Source organism: Coturnix japonica, chromosome 1, assembly GCF_054131305.1.
Source record: "Coturnix japonica strain WE chromosome 1, WE-NBRP24, whole genome shotgun sequence".
Taxonomy (NCBI): domain Eukaryota; kingdom Metazoa; phylum Chordata; class Aves; order Galliformes; family Phasianidae; genus Coturnix; species Coturnix japonica.
Window position 1 is genome coordinate 88,786,765 of NC_140663.1, and position 19,396 is coordinate 88,806,160.

General features: G+C 36.0%; 1 protein-coding gene across 33 annotated transcripts in view; it reads right to left on the reverse strand.

Moving 5' to 3' along the window:
- ROBO2 (roundabout guidance receptor 2) overlaps nucleotides 1-19,396 on the reverse strand; it is an 862,058-nt gene that overhangs the window by 121,579 nt on the left and 721,083 nt on the right. For all 33 annotated transcript variants that reach the window (XM_085527515.1, XM_085527477.1, XM_085527497.1 and 30 more), the window contains exons 4-5: nucleotides 17,623-17,743; nucleotides 7,682-7,820 (exon numbers count right to left, since the gene is read on the reverse strand). In XM_085527515.1, the coding sequence (XP_085383641.1) occupies nucleotides 7,682-7,820; nucleotides 17,623-17,743 (260 nt within the window). The remainder of the gene's footprint in view (nucleotides 1-7,681; nucleotides 7,821-17,622; nucleotides 17,744-19,396) is intronic.

Sequence of the window (19,396 nt, forward strand, 5' to 3'; positions counted from 1 at the left end):
CTAGATATCCAACTAGGTCTAACTGGTGATACACTTTCTTCAGCTGTGCATTTTAACGTTCGGAGATTGTATTAATATTTTCAATGAATTCATCAAATTCAAATCAGAAAAGAAGACATTATTCCTGCCAAAGGGAGACTGCAAGAGTCACATCTTAATTGCTGCAAACTGATGTCACTTGCCTCAAAAAATTACATCAATTTATATCAAGTACTTTTTTTTTCTTTCCCTTTTCTTTCCCTTTGTTTTCCTTTTATTATTATTATTATTATTTAGATATTGCACAAAAATAACTTTTCTATATTTCCTTTTGCCTGTTTGCCAGGCTATTTTGCAATACCTGCATACTAAACTTGAAGATTACTCACAGTGTCATAGAGAGATGACACTGGCCCAAAACAGAGTAAATGTGATGTAGTTAAGAAGGATCAAGCTTCCATCTCCACTTCTCTTTTGTGCTGCTGGCACTTCACTTCCCAGCATAGTGCCACAGCTTTTTACTTGCTCCTAGACTTTTAGAGCCAGATGGAGGAAGGCAGAGAGAAACTGTATTGAAGATCAGAAGCATAAGACCATTGTCTGCTTCAGCTTTGAGTGGTACAGGAGCAGAACGAAGAGCTGTGATTCCCATCAGGTAAGTGTCTGTCCCTACTGCCAGCTCCCTTAAATGAAACATTTGTTTTACACTTACAGTTCATGTGGTGATAAGCAGAAGAAGAAAGATGATGCACAAACCAACATGAGTGACACAGCGAAAGATAAGGGAACCCTCCCATTTTTGCTCCTTACTATAACCTGAATCAGAGACAGAGAGCACAAAAATGCATGCATTCGTGTGTTATGGTCTCAAATTATTTTACTGTATGATTACAATCATGGCTGCTTTTTGCTCAGTGGCTCTAATATGTAGCTGAAGGCTACTGTAGATTGTCTGACTGAGGGACTATCCCCAAGTGCTGACACAGCAGCTGCCACTCACACACACGTGCTGATTCCCATTTATGCCTTGGCTATGCTATTCATACCAAAGAAAGGTATACAACAGTGTGACATTACCTTGAATTTCTTATTGTGAGGTATATCTCATAATGGTTTATAAAATGGTTTACTGGCTTAATGCCAACAAGCCAGAAAAGATTTAAGTGATACAGGTCAATATCCTGTATTTTTAATTAAAAGAAACTGACAGCAGTTTTGCTTTAGTCCAAAATCTTTTATGGGTTTTAACCAGCAGATTTTTTATTATTTTTTTTGGTTGACACTCTCAATTGCAATAATATAAAACACAGAGCCACACTCCATTATCCCTTAAGCCAAGGCATTCAACAAAATGGCCTAAATCTCATAAAAGATGAATGCAACAACTACAGTCAGTGTGCCAACATTGTGAAACTGTTCCCGTGTCCAAGGAAATGATGTTCTCTGACTTCTCTGGAAGCATTACGCTATGCAGCATTACTCTTGTGAATGAACACACATATGTGAATACACTTGATTAGTATTTCTCAAAATCAGCAGCCGTGAACTCCGAAGAAACCCAAGAATGAAAAATGGGACTCTATTTTTATTTCCACTAAAATAATTGGAAAAGATATATAAGTTCAGACAGAACATGTTTGGGAAACCATGTCATAGTAAATGCTCTAAAATGACAGAGGCTTTCTTTTGCCTCTACAACTCTGTTTGCACAGAAAAGTACTCATAGGGAATTACTACATGATAATTATCCAAAATGGGCTTCTGATTTGATTTTAGTTCCAGACAGACCTCCATATTTGAAAAACTGGAACCTCAGTAGAAGGATGAGCTAAGAGACCATGTAATGACTTGGCATGGAGACCTACCCTCCTGTCACCAGAAGTAGTCCGTTACCTCACAGATGAGACACATTTGTCTGGCACCTGGGGAGGTTTGCATTATTAATGTCTAAAACATATATTCATTTCAGAAAATACACCCTTGATTCTCAGGGTTATCTGCTCAGCACACCACTGACATTAATTTTAAGATTAATTTTACAGAAAAACAGTGTTTTGTTTTTTCTTACCATAAGAAATGTGTTCCAGTCCTTGCAGGTATTTTTTGTCCATTTGAGTTTTTACAAAAGTGAAAAGATACTGCAGGAAGTGCAGCACAAGGAGATCTGAGACAAGACTGGCATCTTGAACTCTCTAAATATGGCTTTAAGTAATATTGTATTTTTAATATGAACACATACATTATGAATAGTTTGATACAAACAACTTGTGCTGGCCTATTATTACTTGCCTTAAGCATAATAAATGATTATGATAAACTTTTCAGAGAAGTAACTGATATTTTCTAATCCATACTTTGAATCATTAACCAATCACAAAGAATGCTTTAATCAAAATGCCTTCAACATTACAGTTGAGCTGGAAAACATATTATTAAGAGTTTGCTAATAATATGTAATTTCCAACAAAAAAACTTAGCAATAGCAACTGAAAAATATTTCTCAAAGCTAAAACTTTAATCTGCCGCTGTTTCCACAGACTATTTATTTATTTATTTTTTAACTGAGATGACAAAGTTTACATCTCATACAAGGATAGAATGTACAGAAAACAGAAGAAATCCCTCTGGGCCAACCATTCCAGAAGCATCAATAATGCTGTAGTCACAGCTCTTGAACTTTATTCCCACTTGAGTAGAACTACCAGCTTCCCTTTCTTGAACATTTCCCAGAAAATCTGCACACTTTCTCATTCTATTATATTTAACAGTCAGTAAACTGATAATAGTAAGCCTGAATTGCTTGATATCTGTACGCATCTCAAGGAAGCATATTACCTCAATATTTTGAAGCTTATACATGCAATGTATAAACTATGTGATTATGAAGCTTTTATTTGTTATATTCTATTTTTACAACACTAAAGAAAGATTCAAGCACTAGAATAGGTAATTTGAGCAAAATTCTACATCAGATTTTCCTGAGTCTCCTTTCTGCCAAAAATACTTACTTATTTCTGTCTTTTATGACTGGAAAATTCTGAAAAATCTATGTGTAAGGACATTACTACCGGTATTACATTTTCCTTCAGAATTCTATTAGTGACTCCATTAGTTTTCAAACATCCAACAGTTTTAGGATGTTATGTGAGAGAGGATAAAAACTAAACAACTCACTATTGGCAATCGTATTTCAAGTGCATTGCCACTGATCACTTCATAGATCATCAGTGGTTCACTCAGCATATAGAGAAAACATGTAGGCTGCTAGTTGACATGATTCCTTTATGGTTGTTGTATGTAGGGCTGTAAAACTATTTTCCAACCTTGACTCTTGTATAAACAACTGGAGACTGTTTTCATGCATCTGCAAACATACTGCATAAAACAATAGCTCTTATTCAGTTGTGGCAAGATCTGACACTTAACATGAAGCCCATTTAAATGTCAGTTCTATTAACTATTTCTCTGCTGCTCAGTCTAGCACAAACAAGTTTCAAATGCTCCTGCTCACAGCATTTAATACTTCATGCAAATAAAAGGCAGATAACCTCCAGGCTAGACTACAGACCTTTGGGGTAACTGTGGGATGGTAGATCTACAGAACATTATTCAATGCCATGTACTGAGAGATTTCAATTGTCAAAAAATACTCTAATTCACACTTTCACATGGCTATCGATTCCTTAGGAAACATAAGGAATGTTTTTCCACTTACAGACTAAGAAGGTATCACTGACAAGCAAAACATCTGTCAGAAAGCAAAGATACTGAACAAAAAGAAACAACAATTAGGCATGCCATTTTGATGCTACATACAAAAACCAAAACCAGTCTCTACATATCACCTCTCTATCTCTAAATAATCACTCTGACTTTACAGGAGAATTTTCCTCAAATTATTCAACATAACAGCTACACACACACCTACATAGCATGCTGTTGAAATTCACCTGTGCTCTGGTAGGCAACATAACCTCTTTGCAAGTTGTATTGTAGCTTCCACTGTGCCAGCCATGTTCTGCATTAAACCCAATATAACAGCATCCTCTGCAAACTGTCTCTACTCCCTCCACATGTACATAAGAATACAAACAGCATATTCAATCTTTTTCTTCCACTGTCTCCTTTTGACATGCTATTAAGAACATCCAATCTTCTTCCTTATGCTCCTCATAGAGGGAGTTGAGGCCTTTGAGGCCTGGCTTAGAAAACAAAAGATGAGCATACAAATCATACTGTTTCTAACCAGAGGTGATGAATAGTACATGTAATATAGCTAATATGAAAGACATCCTATTTTCCTGACCCTTTATTTAAAACTGTTAATTGTTATTAATAGCAACAGAAATTTACTGATGTAACCAAAGATTATATCCATTATTGTACTAAAACACACTCTTTACTCTAATTAATTTTCAATACACATTAGACTGCATTTTGTTACAATCTGTACAGAGATTAACTTGACCAAAGCACACCGGAATGCAGTGTTATTAGCTCATATTTCATTGAAAGGTCATTCTCCCCTTGGTTGTGTCTAGAGGAGGCTGTAATTAAATACCTCACTATCCCATCCACAGAATATAAATAGAAGTATGTAGCACTGCGTTTACTCAGAGAACTCACAGTTTCACCACTTCTTAAAAATTACTGTCTCTCCGGCTTACAGGGACTTATTCTGTGATCATGCAAAAATACAAATGCAGAACACTTCCTGCCACTGGGCCTTTTTGGATGGCCTCTTAAAAATATAACTTTTCAGAGCCTACTGAGATAAGATTTGCTGTAAATAGCATTTAAATTTGTTTCAAAGATTTGTACCTGGAAGACAGGAAAACAGATTTCGTGATCATCTCCCCTTAGCTTTGCACCCACAAGAAGCCATGAATAAAAACTACTCAGTGAAAATGAACACCATTACTCCTTCTCAGCTACGAACCTACAATCTCTTAGTAAAACTTACTCTTGATAAACTGCACACTATTTTCCTTCTGAAGCATCACTCTTGATTTTTCTGCCTAAACTCTTCCACTGTGTGGGCAGTACATAAAACAAGTGTATCTTCCTGCTACTATAGTTGCCACTCTTCATTTCTAGTATAATATTCATCTAATCAGACAATGCCTGTAAATGCAACTTCCAAGAGCAGGTTGTAATTTCATTAGAGATGTATTTACTGAGCTAAGCCAGCTGTTCTTTGCTGGAATGCAAAAAAAGGCCCAAGTGATTGCTACTCAGCCATTTTTAAGGCAACTGAAAAATACATTTGCTGAGCCAACCTCACTTTCCCGAAGAGCTGGCACTGCTAGCTTCTTCTATGTAAAAGGTTTAAACAGTTATTATAGTGTGTCATAATTTTTAACTTGTAATTGAAAATCTCTTCACTTCCTGGGGAAAAAAAAAAAAATTAAAAAAAATTAAAAAATCCGTATTACTTGCTGTGTAATTACAGAATATGCAGCTGCTCTCTTCAATTCTGCTAGAAAATTTGAAGACATGAAACACTGCACAAACCTTATTCAAATTTTATTAAAGTGCTAGTCATAGATATGCCACTCTCATATTGGAGACTCTCAAGTAATATAGCTTTCTTCTTGTTACTAGGAATGAAAAGGAGATGAATCGAGAGTTGATTCAGGTCATATTGAAATCCTGAAAACACAGGAGACCAGCAGACCCTTAGCAGGAAAGTATAATCTCTATTTCTGCCAAACAGACATCAAAGGAAAGCTACCTGAACATGTGGTTAGATTGACTTCAATGTGTAAAGATGATTTTTATTTAATTTTCAGTATTTCCTGATCATCTGCATTGCTGCAACTGGCTGAGTTGTTTTAGTGCAATTTTTGTGCCATTTCCTCGAGTTGCTTGTAATGAAAAGAAACAGTATTCATGAAGTTGTGAATCTAGTATTTCAGCTAAAGGCAGCCAGACTAGTGACCCCACAATATCCTGTTCACCTCCAGTAGTTTGACACGAGTCACACTTGATTAACTATTCCCCTTGCCTTTGTATACTGTGGAAGGTATGGTGTGATGTTGAATTTTTAGAGCAAGTAAAATAAAATATACAATATGCGCCTCTATCCTGGTTTCACAATGCATTTCAGTCCTGTGTCACTGATTTAAAATAGACAGTTTCTGGGAAAACAAACAAACAAACAAACAAACAAACAAACAAACTTTATACACCACACATTTCACCATTGCTCTCTGTTTCTGCCATTTGGTGCAGCATCAGTATTTTTAGCAAGCTACTAATATGCTGGGATTGGTTTAGGGTCTAAAAAGAATTTTCAGATCTGAATAATTTAATTATTTATTACAACAATATACATAGCTTGCTCTGAAAATAATGCCTCCTAATTATTTCCATGGAAAGTACGACAGATACAAAGAGCACAGTAACACTGTTTGATAGAGCAAATTCTTAGCTACAAAATGCTGTCTTTCTACATAGTCACCCCCATAAGCTATGCATTTGCACCAGTGATAAAGAAGTGCCTGCAAGCCATGCATGTAAAAATCTGCATGGCTCACTGAAATGTGGCTGTGGCTACCACTGTGACTACCACACCAGCCACCACCTCACTGTGCTCACATTCACTGTTTGGACTCCATAAAAGTTAATCAGTGTAAAATGTCTTTGAAATCTCAGATCATCCCCATAGGATTTGAAAAAAGAAGCTCCCTCTGAGTGACAGCAAGACTTTTTTTTTTTTTTTTTTTTTTTTCCCCAGACGTTTTAAAAATATACATGAGGAGAAAAACTTTTGGGTCTTAAATTCAAAAATATCAACTGACAGCTGTTTTAGATCATTAATTCAAAACAGAGAAAATTTGGAATAAAGACCTGCACACTCAGAATAAACTTATGTCCATCTGTTCTTAGTTTCAAAGCATGATTGTTCATAAATTTCTGGGTAATTACAAGGACAATTAAACAAAATACCTAAATTAAGATTTCTCAAATTTTCATATTTCTAAAGATACTTACTTCCTTAGAAGTTGTTTCCTCCCAAATCCAACTGTGAGTGGAGATGTTTACAGTTCACCCGGGACTTACAAAATTAAAACTGTAATAGCCTGAAATTATTTCCCAATTATTACTCAACACACCAATTGGTGGAGCAATACTTTTTCTATTTGCCACCAGAAATTACTGCAATTGCTTTTCTCTTTGTTTTCACATATGTCAGTAAAAAAGGTAGCAGGAAGTAAGAGAAAAACAGAGAAAGATTTCTGAAAGACTATGGATACGGTATCAATGTTCCTGGAATTCATCATCAGTGGATTACAGAAACAAAATGCATTCACATACTGAGTTTTCAGTTTATCCCACTTCATTATTACTGACCAAGATATTTTTGAAAATTGAATTAACAACAGAAAACCATAATAATAATTTGCAATACTTATTGAAGCAGGTATCTACTATAATTATTTTGTAACATAGGAATGTGGCCAAAAGAAAAATATAGGGGAAAAAAAACCACCAAACACAAGGAAGCTCCACAACCAACAACAAAATAACAAATATGAGGAGAACATCGCTAGGTGTAGAAAGAGGAAATTTTGTCTGTAATCTGTAAGATAAGGCTTGTCTTTCTATATCAAACAACAAGCACATGCAGTCAAGAGTAGTTTCAGAGCTACTCAACAGTGACGTTTGAATGCAAGGGAAACACAAACACTGCTCTTACCTTCCTCTTGGCAGGTCTGCGTCATCCTTCTTCCAGCGGACAGTCGGCTGTGGGTCCCCCTGCACCTGGCACCGGAAATCCACGGCCTCCTCCTCCAGCACCACCTGGTTGATTGGTCGCCTGAGAAATGTCGGCCGCTCTTGAAAAGAGACATTAAAATTCCTCAGTGAGTCAGAGGGCTGAAATGAAAAAAAAACTTGACTTTTCAGCAAATTTTTGTTTACCGATCCTCAGAAGATAGAAAAGGGCTGAGTTCCACAAATTCAGACAAGTGGAACTGATGATGTGCACCGGCAGCCAGAACAGTGACAACTGGGTTGGAGATGCTGAGGTTGCCATGTCTGGCCTTCACATAAATGCTGAGTGCCACTAGCATGAAGCACGTGCCATGATGTGATGTCTGCCTGTCACAGCACTGAGGATGTCTTCCAGATCATGCCCTTCCATATGAACTCTTTGGCTTTGCACTGCTGCATTCTCTGAGTGTGATTTAAAAGGTAATGTCTGCTCCAGGAATATATGAGCTGCCTACAGAGATATCTTGCCTTTGGTAATAATCAATACCTTGATGCTTTGGAGAAAAATGCAAACTGTGTTAGATGTCCCAGCCGATTGAGGGCTATTGTGCCGAGGTCAAATCTTCAGTGATCCCCATCACTAACTTCATCACGGAAAAATAAATTAAGGCCTGAATAGTAAGTTCTGTTTACCCTTGTTATGTTAGTCTGCACAGCTACAAATATTATTAATCATCATAATGTTTTACAGGCCTGCTTGAAATCCAGATGCAGAGCCACAATCTGATCTCAGTTACAGTGGTACAAACTCAAAGTACCGGTAATTTCATTTGAAAGGATGTCACTGGGGTTAGTTTCCATGTTGCCTTTGGATTGCTTAAATTTTGTGCTGTCCTCTTCTAGCCACACCACACTTTTATTGTCATAAATTATTTACGCCAGAGACAAACCATTGTAAGACTGGGTTTACATGAGGTAATATTTCCACTCCTGACACAGATTTGTTATAAAGACATTTAAAACCATTTACATGCTATGTTTCACATTTCATTCTCAGCAAGTTGAGGGGTATGATGTCACTTAGAAAATTATTCAAAATTGACACAGATGTAGGCAATACCAGACTCAGACTTAGGCAAATTGTTTTCCTAACCACAGAGCTGCATTTATGGGCTTGCTATAGATGTTTAATATATGCAAATTAAAACAAAACAAAGCAAAAAACCAGCCAAAAACACAACAACAACAAAAACATTAAAAGGACAATAATAAGGTTGCAAAATCTAACATGCAGCACCTAAGTCTCAGAAGTGTCAAAATTAAGGCTGTTTGTACACCTTTTCTTTATTCCCTTTCTGCCTAATGAGAATGGTTGCAATTATATGATCACATACAACTTTTCCCCTAAACATTTCCATAGTGTTGGTATTCATCTAATGAGCAGGTGTTTAATATTTTGCTTTTGTTGTCTGTTTAGTGGGTGGCCTCCGGTTGTACCACTCAAAACTCTCTTCAAGTAAGGAATTATTACTTTCCTCCTGATCTCCATTACTTCTATCTCAATGCTTCATAAACAATTCATTTATTTTCACAGCCCCTCTCAGAGGGGTGTGACAGAGATCTCAGAAAGCAAGGTAAAAAAAAAAAAAAAAATCTGCTAAATTTTCATGCCTAATTTGAGACACAAAACTGTCAATTTATTTTTTCTTGAGAATTTAGCATCCATTTTATCTGTTCAAAGCTCAGCTTCCATTGAATTCACCTGCATCTGATAAAATGCGAACCACTCTTACAAATTGAAATAGTAAGGAAGAAAAGAAGGAATACAAAAACAAAAACAAACAAACAAACAAAAAAAAACACCTGTTAATAATTATTTATATCAGTGATGCAGCATCACATAAGAACTCCATAATACAAGCAGAGTTATCCAAAGGCAGAGAAAAATATATTTTGTCAGCAGAACAACAGATACATTCAAGAATCAACATCACTTTTCCTGGTGTTAGATATAATAACATGTCTAAGTGGGCTTTCTTCTCCCTGTTTCTCCCAAGTCATTCTTGTTCTCCCACTTTTTTTTCCAATTTGTTCCATATCCTGTGCCTGAAGCTTGCTGTAGCAATTGGGCATACTGATGTAGAAATAATGACCCAGGGAACTACTGACCTGTCAGTCTCACCTCTATGCTGGGGAAGATGATGGAAAAGATCCTCTTGGAAGTTATGCTAAGGCACGTAGAAGAGAGAGGTGATACAGGACAGTCAGCATGGCAACCAAGAACAAGTCCTGCCAGTCCAACCTAGTGGCCTTCTATGATTGTGTATCTGCATCAACGGATAAGGAAAAAGCCAGTGGTGTCATCTGGCTGGACTTCAGTAAGGTCTCTAACACAGTCCCCGATAACATCCTCTCTCCAAACTGGAAAGACACTGATCTGATAGGTGGATCATTTGATTAATGAGGAACTGGATGAGACTGTACCCAGAGAGTGGTGGTTCAGTGTCCAAACAGAGATCAGTGACAAGCAGTGGACCTGAGTATTGGGACCAATGTTCTGTAATATCTGTAAATATCAGTATCATCAACAGTGGGACTGAGAGCTTCCTCAGCAAGTTTGTGGATGACAGCAGATGTGTGGTGTTGTCAACACATCAGAGGGATAGGATACTATTCAAAGAGACCTAGATGGATTGAGCAGTTGGTCCAGGTGAATTTTATGAGTTTCAGTAAATTCAAGTGCAAGGTCTTACAGCTGAGTAAGACCCCCACTATCAGTATAAAGGATAGAGACAGCCCTGCTGAAAATGACCAGAGTGTACTGAATGGAAAACCAGCAATGTGCCCTGGCAGCTCAGAAAGCCAACCATATGTATCCTGGGTTGCATTAAAAACAAACAAACAAACAAACAAACAAAAAACATGGCCAGGAAGCTGAGGGAGGTGATCCTGTCCCTCTATTCTGCACTGGTGAAACCTCACCTGGAGTACAGTATGTAGATGTGGGGTCCACGGTGCAGGAGATACATAGATCTGTTGGAGCATGTTCAGAGGACAGCCAGAAAAATTACCCAAGGGATGGAGCACCTCCCCTGTGAGAACTGACTGAGAGAGTTGGGGCTATTCAGTCTGGCAAAGAGAAAGCCCTGGGAGGAACTTCCAGTATCTTCAGGGGGACTTTTAAAAGAAAGGGGACAGACACTACAGCAAGCTTTGTGATGACAGGACTGGGAGAAATGATTTCCTAAAAGGGGAGAATGAGAGTGGATATAAGGAAAAAAATATATATCTTAAGAGTAGTGAAGCTCTGGAGCAGGTTGTCAGAGATGTGTTGGAAGCCCTGCCCTCGGAGATCTTCAAGGTGAGGCTAGATGGGACTCTGAGCAACCTGATCTAGCTGTAGGTGTCCCTGTTCACTGCAGGGTAGTTGGAATATATGATTTTCAAAGGTCTCTTCCAATTCAAATGATTCTCTGATTCTACGAAAATTTAAAAAGCAACAAAAAATTAGCTAAAGTAGACATCAAGCATGGAAGATTTCAGATTAAGTCATTTTAGTCTGACAAACATTTAGACTGGTCAAAGTAGCAAAAGCATTAGCTGTCTGCCTTAGCATTAAACAACACACATAGACTGTCTGTGAAGACATGCATCAGAAAAGGAATATGTTAATTAAACTTTCTGTAAGTTTTTCTCTACAACTTCTAATCTAAAAGAACTCAGTCCAATGTTTGTCTTAGCTTGCAAAAAACACATTCTACATTTTAGTGGTAGATGATCCTTAACCAAGAAATTATATCCCAGTAAACATCCTTATAGGTGATTCAAAGTTAGTCAGCTTTGAACATAATAATTCTACATCTACCTTTATGTTTGCCTGACCTGCCTACAGAAATGGTTGTTGACCATGTTTACAAAAGTTGCAGGTAAACAGCTAAGAAACTAAGACTTGCATATTTATGAAACTGCTACTTGTGGCTATAAACACTTCTATACAGGAAATGAGAAAATAAATTCCTATCACATTTTGAAGAGAACTCTGCTGATGAAGCAGTAAATGTCCAAAAGATCATTATGTAAATCACTTGATTCCACACCAAGACAGTTTAGGAGTATATAATAAAAGTTTCAGATCAGGCTCTAAAAATTGCATTTTCTGAAGTAGTTTTACTAGAAAATATAGCTTTGTAAGTACAGATAACAGTTATCAATGACATGCAGGTAACAATGAGTGCTATTTCTATTTTTTCCATTATCTCTACATTACTCGCAGTATGATTTGGGAAAGAACAAGTTCTCTCTCATGTTGTTTCCTGTTTTTGTATCATTCAGACAACACCTTGAATACATCCAATTGCTAATTATACAGCTATAAAGTGATCAGAGTGAATGCCATTGCTAATGCAATTAACATTCTTTATGTGAGATTAACTGGATTTGAGTCACCTGCATAACTTGCTTACAGCATTAATCTCTCAGGAGACACAGCACTGCTTGCCTGAGCATGCTAAATAGAAAACGTATCTTTGCATAACCAGGTCAAATACAGTTTCCGAGGAAAACCTGAGAAAATACACCATGATTTTTTGTTTTCTTTTGAAATGATTTGCCCACAGACCTCATGGCATAAACAGACACTGTTACTCTGTCAAGTGTTTTCAAAATATAATATATTTGAAAAACAAAGGGTAATAAACTTAAAACATAAACATATATAAAACTTTTAATAGTTATTTTATAAGTTTTTTGTCAGAAAATGAAGTACCTACTTTCCAGGCTTTCTCTGATGAATATTAAAAATCTTTGAAGAGAGCTATAAAATAGACCATGGCTATATGTCATGTCTAAGAGTTGTACTCTTAGAAAGTGACCATTCTAACTTCAGAATAAACTTTGCTTGCAGTTACAAAAGAGGATTGTTACTGCAATCTAGATGCCTACAGTATGTTGCAGTACTTGAGATATATACTGGAAGAAAATCACAGAATTGATTCAAGCCAGAAACATAAAAAAAATTCTTCCTTGCTTTGGGTGCTGACACAAGTAAACCCCAGAACTCAATTTCCCCTCCATTTAACAACAGGTCTGTGTATCACACTATATTAGAGAGATTCGGATGACCTTCAGATGTATTACTGCCCTTTCTCAGTTCCTCAAAAAGTCAGACAACCATATATGGGATTTCAATCTAATTAAAATGATCCTAACTACCTTAATATATTTTGTCTGCTGAGGCAACTGCTAGAGTGAAAGATTTGATGGTCTCCATAATGTGAAGACTCAATCTGATTTAAAACGGTTTTCTCCTTTGCTGGAGAGAAGGCATCATTTTGTGAAAATATTCTCCTGTTCTATAAAGAAGTAATAGAACATGAGTTAAATTGATGATTCTGGGGAGGGACTTAGTAGATAGTTAAAAAAAGCAAAACAAAACATTTTTTTGCTTTAGTGTTCTGATGCAAAGGAAAGAACCATTAGATGATTGGATGAAAGTTTCACTTCAAACTGCTGTCAATAATGCAGATAATTCATTACCTGCAACATGAGCTGCATAAAGTAAAGCTCTGCCAAAAATGAAGATGAGGGAGAAGATAGCATGCCAGGATGCTAGCCACACAAACGTAAATACAGTTGCAGCAGCACATTTTACTATTTGAAGATATCCTTCTATTACCAATTTTTAGGCACTTTTAAGAGTTTGAAAACTAAGCACTTCTGTAGACATTCCACACTTCTGAGCTAGCCGACATGCAATGAGCCTGCACAGTGAGGATGCAGAGCACAGTAGGAGGTGCTTGCAAATTAACTAAAATTACTTTTTTTAATTCATTGTTTTCCTCCTATTGCATACCTTTAACAAGGTGTTAATTGCAGAGATAGGTTTTACTAAGCATAAATACAAAATTTGGAGTTTGATCAAACACTTTTTCACTGTTGAATCATCCTAATGCGTCTTATTAGTACCAATGGATGACAAATACTGCAAAGCCACAATGATTCTTTACAAACTTGCCACAAGCATGCTGCAAATGGGAAGTATTAAGGATTTGAAGAAAAACAGGAAGAGTTAAGCTCTGAAAGACAAAATGCACACTGCTAACATCTCTGCCTTGAACTGTGAATGTAAACTTGATTTAGGAAGGTTTTCCACATGGCTGACAAATCTTTTGGGACTAATTTGCAAGATACAATGTGACAAGATTCTGCTAGGGCCTTCCATATCGTCAGAATTCAGGAAAGAAAAATGGGGCACAATGTCTTCATTAAGGGTTTTTCGGATTTCTTCTTCTAACATCTTGTCATCACAGTATACTCTTGCTGGAACTATGGTATCTGTTTTAGTCTGACAATATCAAGAGAACATCAAACGCAAATATTTCTTCAAGCATCAGAAGAAAGTACCTCTTCATCCCACAGGACCTTATTAGCTGAAGAAAGGTTTGGGTACCAAAGATAAAATCAAAGATTAACACAAAACAATCTTTAATATGTCTAAACTGACATATCTTTTAAGATATTTTCATACTCTTATTAGCTACAATTTATATTCTTTTGAGGTTATTCTAAATATAACTCACTTCTTTTCACTGCCTGGTGCCAGTCTCTTGAAGTTGATATATTAAGGCTTTCATTGATTTCACTGAGCTTAAGAATCAATATACAAGATATATCTTTGTACATTCTCTTCAAACATAACATTTAAAGTCCAAAGGAACAAAAAGGAGTCTGAAATAGTTAAACCATCCTGAAAACTTACTTGAGAGCAGTGTGAGAGTATGACAAAATGGTAAAGGCTAACTTAAAAGTAATTATTACTTTATTTAATTTCTGTTTCCTTATTATGTGTTTATAAACCTAGCTTTCTTACAAATTGAAATGAAATTGTTTCTGTGTTTCATCTTGCCTGAATTTTTTTCAGCCAAAGGCTATTAACCCAAATACAAAGCAGCCTAATTTGTATCATGCTTCTGAATATGGCACTTAAAAAATGTGTCCATAGTCAAAAAGTGCTATGTTTCCTCTTTCTGTGGATATGAGGATTGATGGATTAGTTATTAACTTTCCTTTAAAGCCACCCCAAGTCTGACAGAATATGTATCCATGTTATACTCCAAGATTACACCTTGGGGCATCACAAAGGCAAAAACAAGCAACTGTGGAAAAGGGGAGTAACCACGTCTAATACCATTGCTGTCACTATTCAAACACAGGAATAATTTTCAGAAGCTCTGATTATGTTATCAATTTTATATTTTCCTTTGGAAGTATTCACTTTCACAAGTTTTTGCTTGTTGAAGAATAATATCTTAGAAATGAAAGAAATTCAGTGTGCGCAGATTCTAACAGACTGCTTGAAGATCTTCATCCCAGGTGAGGGCCTAAATGTTGAAAACTATGTTTCCTATGCATATGGGTTTGGGAAAAAAAATAAAATAAAAAAAATTACTTGTTCTGTGAGAGCTGTACAGGTATTACCTTCAAAAATCTCTCAGCAAAGTTTGTTGAATGAGTACCCATCTGAGTGAATACATTCTGCATATGGGAAACATATTTTCTTCCCCTATTTCTTTCCAAGGGTTTTATTGCCCTCTTTATATTTTATTTTATTTTATTTTATTTTATTTTATTTTATTTTATTTTATTTTATTTTATTTTATTTTATTTTATTTTATGTTTAACTCAGGAAAGGAAAGTCTTTTAGGCTAGGCTTCCATGCTGTTCCCAATGGGCCTTTAGTTACTAGCATACTGACTCAGTTTTTCCACAGGCAATGCCTCAAGCTAAATTTACTGCACCGGAAGCCAGAGATCTGTCAGAAGTGATATGCAGAAATTAACTTCAGGTATTGCAGAAAAACTTGTAGAGCCAAAAGTAACAGTGGCTGAATCATAGAAAGCCTTTTGACCTACTGTGAAATTTCCGAGAACAGTGTAGTTTAAGGCTGCCCTCACTGTACGGAAAGGTTTTTCTGGGTTTGTTATTAAAACAAACAAACAACAACAACAACAAAAGCAAGCAAACAAAAAATAAAACAAAACTAAAAAAACAATAATATCAATCTGCTAATCAGCGTTTACAGTCAAGACCGATTGAACTATCTCCATAAGATACATTGCTTCCTGTAAACATAATGGGTAATGCACTTCAGAGCACCCGTGCAGAATCTGCTGCCTGTACTATGGGAGAGGAGTACAACTGTTCTGCTGATGGAAGAAAAAGCTAGGTCATCTTCTTTTGTATAGAGTGGGCCAGAATTAAACTGAACACATCTATACAGTGAGCCCAATATACCATCACAGTTTCAGGGCTAGATGGCATGCAGGGAAGGGCATATAAAAGTAGAATTATCTTGTCAAATAACAGATTATAAGTTGAGCTACTTCTTCTGCATGCTATTCATAGGAAAAAGGAAGACAGGAAGGGAACACCTATACAGGTTAGAAATTTTATATAGGAAGATACCATATTGGAAGTAAATTTTAAATATATATATATATATATTAAAGCAGACTAGCACAGTAAAATATAATTAAAGCTTTTAATTTCATTAATTGCTAATTTTGTTCTGCATTCACAAAGTAGATGATATTTTATAAGTTGATTGCTATTATTAAAGTCTCTCCAAAATCAGAACACTGTAGTTGACTATGCATGACCTCAATAGATTGTGAAGGACATGATAATATAATGGAGATCCTTTCTGTGTTTTCTGCAAGGTATACTATTTCTGTTTTTAAATCATATGTTTCCATGAATACATGAGAAAATAAGTAGAGTGGAAGCCTTCACAGCCTTGTAATATGAGAGAACAGCAAATCCTCAAGTCACTCATGAATCTTGTCAAGCAGAAACTTTTCTGTGTTCCTTAATGAGACCCACAACATATGTTTTAAGGTGGACAAAGTTGCTGAGCTGTATATATATGCAGACACAGACAGTAATATCTACAATTTAGTTTTCTGGTGCACCACATTAGGCATTATGTGAGCAAACAAGGAGCACCTACTCTGCAAAGTAGCTTAAGTATCTCTGGAAAATCTTACTAGAATTATAAGCAGTCTTGTTTGGAATTTCAGTATTTTATTAAGAAGGTGTAGTAGGAAGGAGCACTAAGAGTATTTCTTTTTCGTATGTATCTAATTATTTCTTTTAGCAGTAAAGGCTTTTTTCTTTATTGATTTTCCTTTGTTTGCTCAAGATGTCTTGACTGATTCCTACAGAATCACAGCTACCGGTAAATAGAAATGTCATGACTACAGGATGTACCACAGCAGGATTTAATGGCCTTGCTTCTTATCCAGTTGTTAGCAGGATGCACTGAGCTCAAAGATCAGTATTACTCTGGACTCTCTCCTAGCCATTTTCTATTCATTAATCAACACCTAAACCCAAAATAATGTCCTTAGTTTTCTGGATGAAAAGCTCCGTGTCCTTTAAAAGACAAATGACAGAAATATCACTACATATTCAAAAAGTTGATCTCCGATTTTCTCTAATGACTTTTTACTGGTCCATTCAGCTCTTCTGTGCTCTCCTCCAAAGGTCTGATTTCACATGAATAAGTAATTATTTAAATAGGCAATACTGGTCCATACCTCTGTTAAGTAGGTGCTGTCAACTGTACTAAAAGTGGCTAAATTACATTTGGCAAATTAGAAAGGAAGAGTATTATTTTCCGGTATTATTATTTCTAAGCATGTGCATAAAACTAAGGACCTTCAAATAAATTTAAACAATCTGCTTAGAAGGAAAATCTTGCACCATTAAACTGTAGCCACTGAAACCACTAGCTGAAAATGCAACTTAAGCAATATTATTCCATTTTGCTAACCTGATTTTGCCTCATGTTTTGATGAGTCACCTAGATCAATTCAATATATAACATTTCTAGTGAAACAGAAACAAAAGCTAGAGTAGCTTTACCAAAGACAGTCAGTTCTGCTGGATCACTGTCTCTTTCCCCCACCATGTTGGTTCCAACGCAAGTGTACATTCCAGCATCACTTTTCCGTGTATTGGAGATCATTAGCTTCCCACCACGTATCTGTTTCAAAACAAGAAATACATTTTAAAATTCAGATGAACAGAAGATATTGGGAAAAAAAACTACTCAGGCAAACAAGTTCCACAATTAAGGCATTTAAATAATAAATATATATTAAATATATATATAATAAATATTGTAAATATTTGTAAGTCTACAAAATAATAATCCCATACCTTTAAATATCTTAAAAACAATCTAGAACACATTATATCTTACTGATTGATTTTAAATGTACTTTTTTTCCCCTCAATTTTCATCAGATGCTTTACTTTTCAAAGACTATCACTGCTTTCTGCCTCTTTGCCAATGCAGCATGCTTCTATTTCTTGCGTGATGATATGTAAAGCACTCTTGACATCTCTCTTAAGAAAAACACAGTTTCACTTAGTTTTATTTAGCCAGTTCATTTTATTGTTACTGTTGCCTGAATAGTTTTATTGTTCACTGATTAAGATAGATTTTTTTTTTCTTTTCCTTGATGAAAACAAACTGAAACAAGCCCAAATCAAGAATTCACCTCACTCCCATAAAGCTTAATATTTTCTTGGCTACAGAAGCAAAGGATGTTTGTAGAGTGAAAGAGTAGGGTAGATGAAAGAAATAAAGTAACAAATTTGCAAGCTACAAAGTCACAGTAAGTGTTAAGAGATGGAGGTAGTGCTTCCAAATAAACTAGGAATAATGGCCACAGAAACTTAAAAAGTCAGGGAGTGACACACAGTTCTCTGCAACTTTCCATTCACCCTTTTCTTGAGTAGCTAATCTGGCCCATAATACCAGAAATAGCAACTACTTAGATTCTTAGACATCCAAACCAATGAATAACAGTACTTCAACATTGAAGCACTGGATGAATTACATATCACCATATACAACAATGTAAAACAATCAACCAACCAACCAATCAATCAATCAAAACAAACAAACAAACAAACAAACAAACAAACAAACAAACAAAAAACCACTCTATTAAATTAATATCAGTAGTGAAAAGCTTAATAATATTAAAACAAGGAATTAAATATGTCCATGCATCCTTATTTTGTCCCACCAGTTTGCACACGGCATGGAATAATTTGACTGTGCTGGACCCTTTTTCATTCAGTACAAAGAAGGAACCACCACAAAAATACCATCATTACACATCTACTCACTACGCACTCACATTCAGGAACAATTAAACTTTAGAATATAATTTCAGACTTTCTTTAGAACACACAGCTCAATTTCCAAACTAATTTTTAGCTTATTAATGTAATCATACTCAGTTTCTGTTTTTGTTTGGTTGGTTAGTTGTTTGTTTGGTTGGTTGTTTTCATCTCACATAGAACACCATGTACCTCACTGATATGACTGGTTTTATCTTTAAGGCACCTCTCTTACGTAGGGTCTGATATTGCTCTCATTCTGCAGAGGACTGAAGAAAATGTAAGGCCAAACTTGTCAAAGGCATCCACTGAGTTCCAAAGTGGGACAGCTCATATCTAACATCATACTTTACACAATCAAATTTACTGCTCTAACAGGACTCAGTTATAAGTCTTGCAGAATGCAAGCCTCACGAAGTTCAAGCTGGACACACAGATCAGAAGGAACAAACAGAGGAAAACTCACAAGTATAATAACGAGTCACTATGGGAATGATGAGTA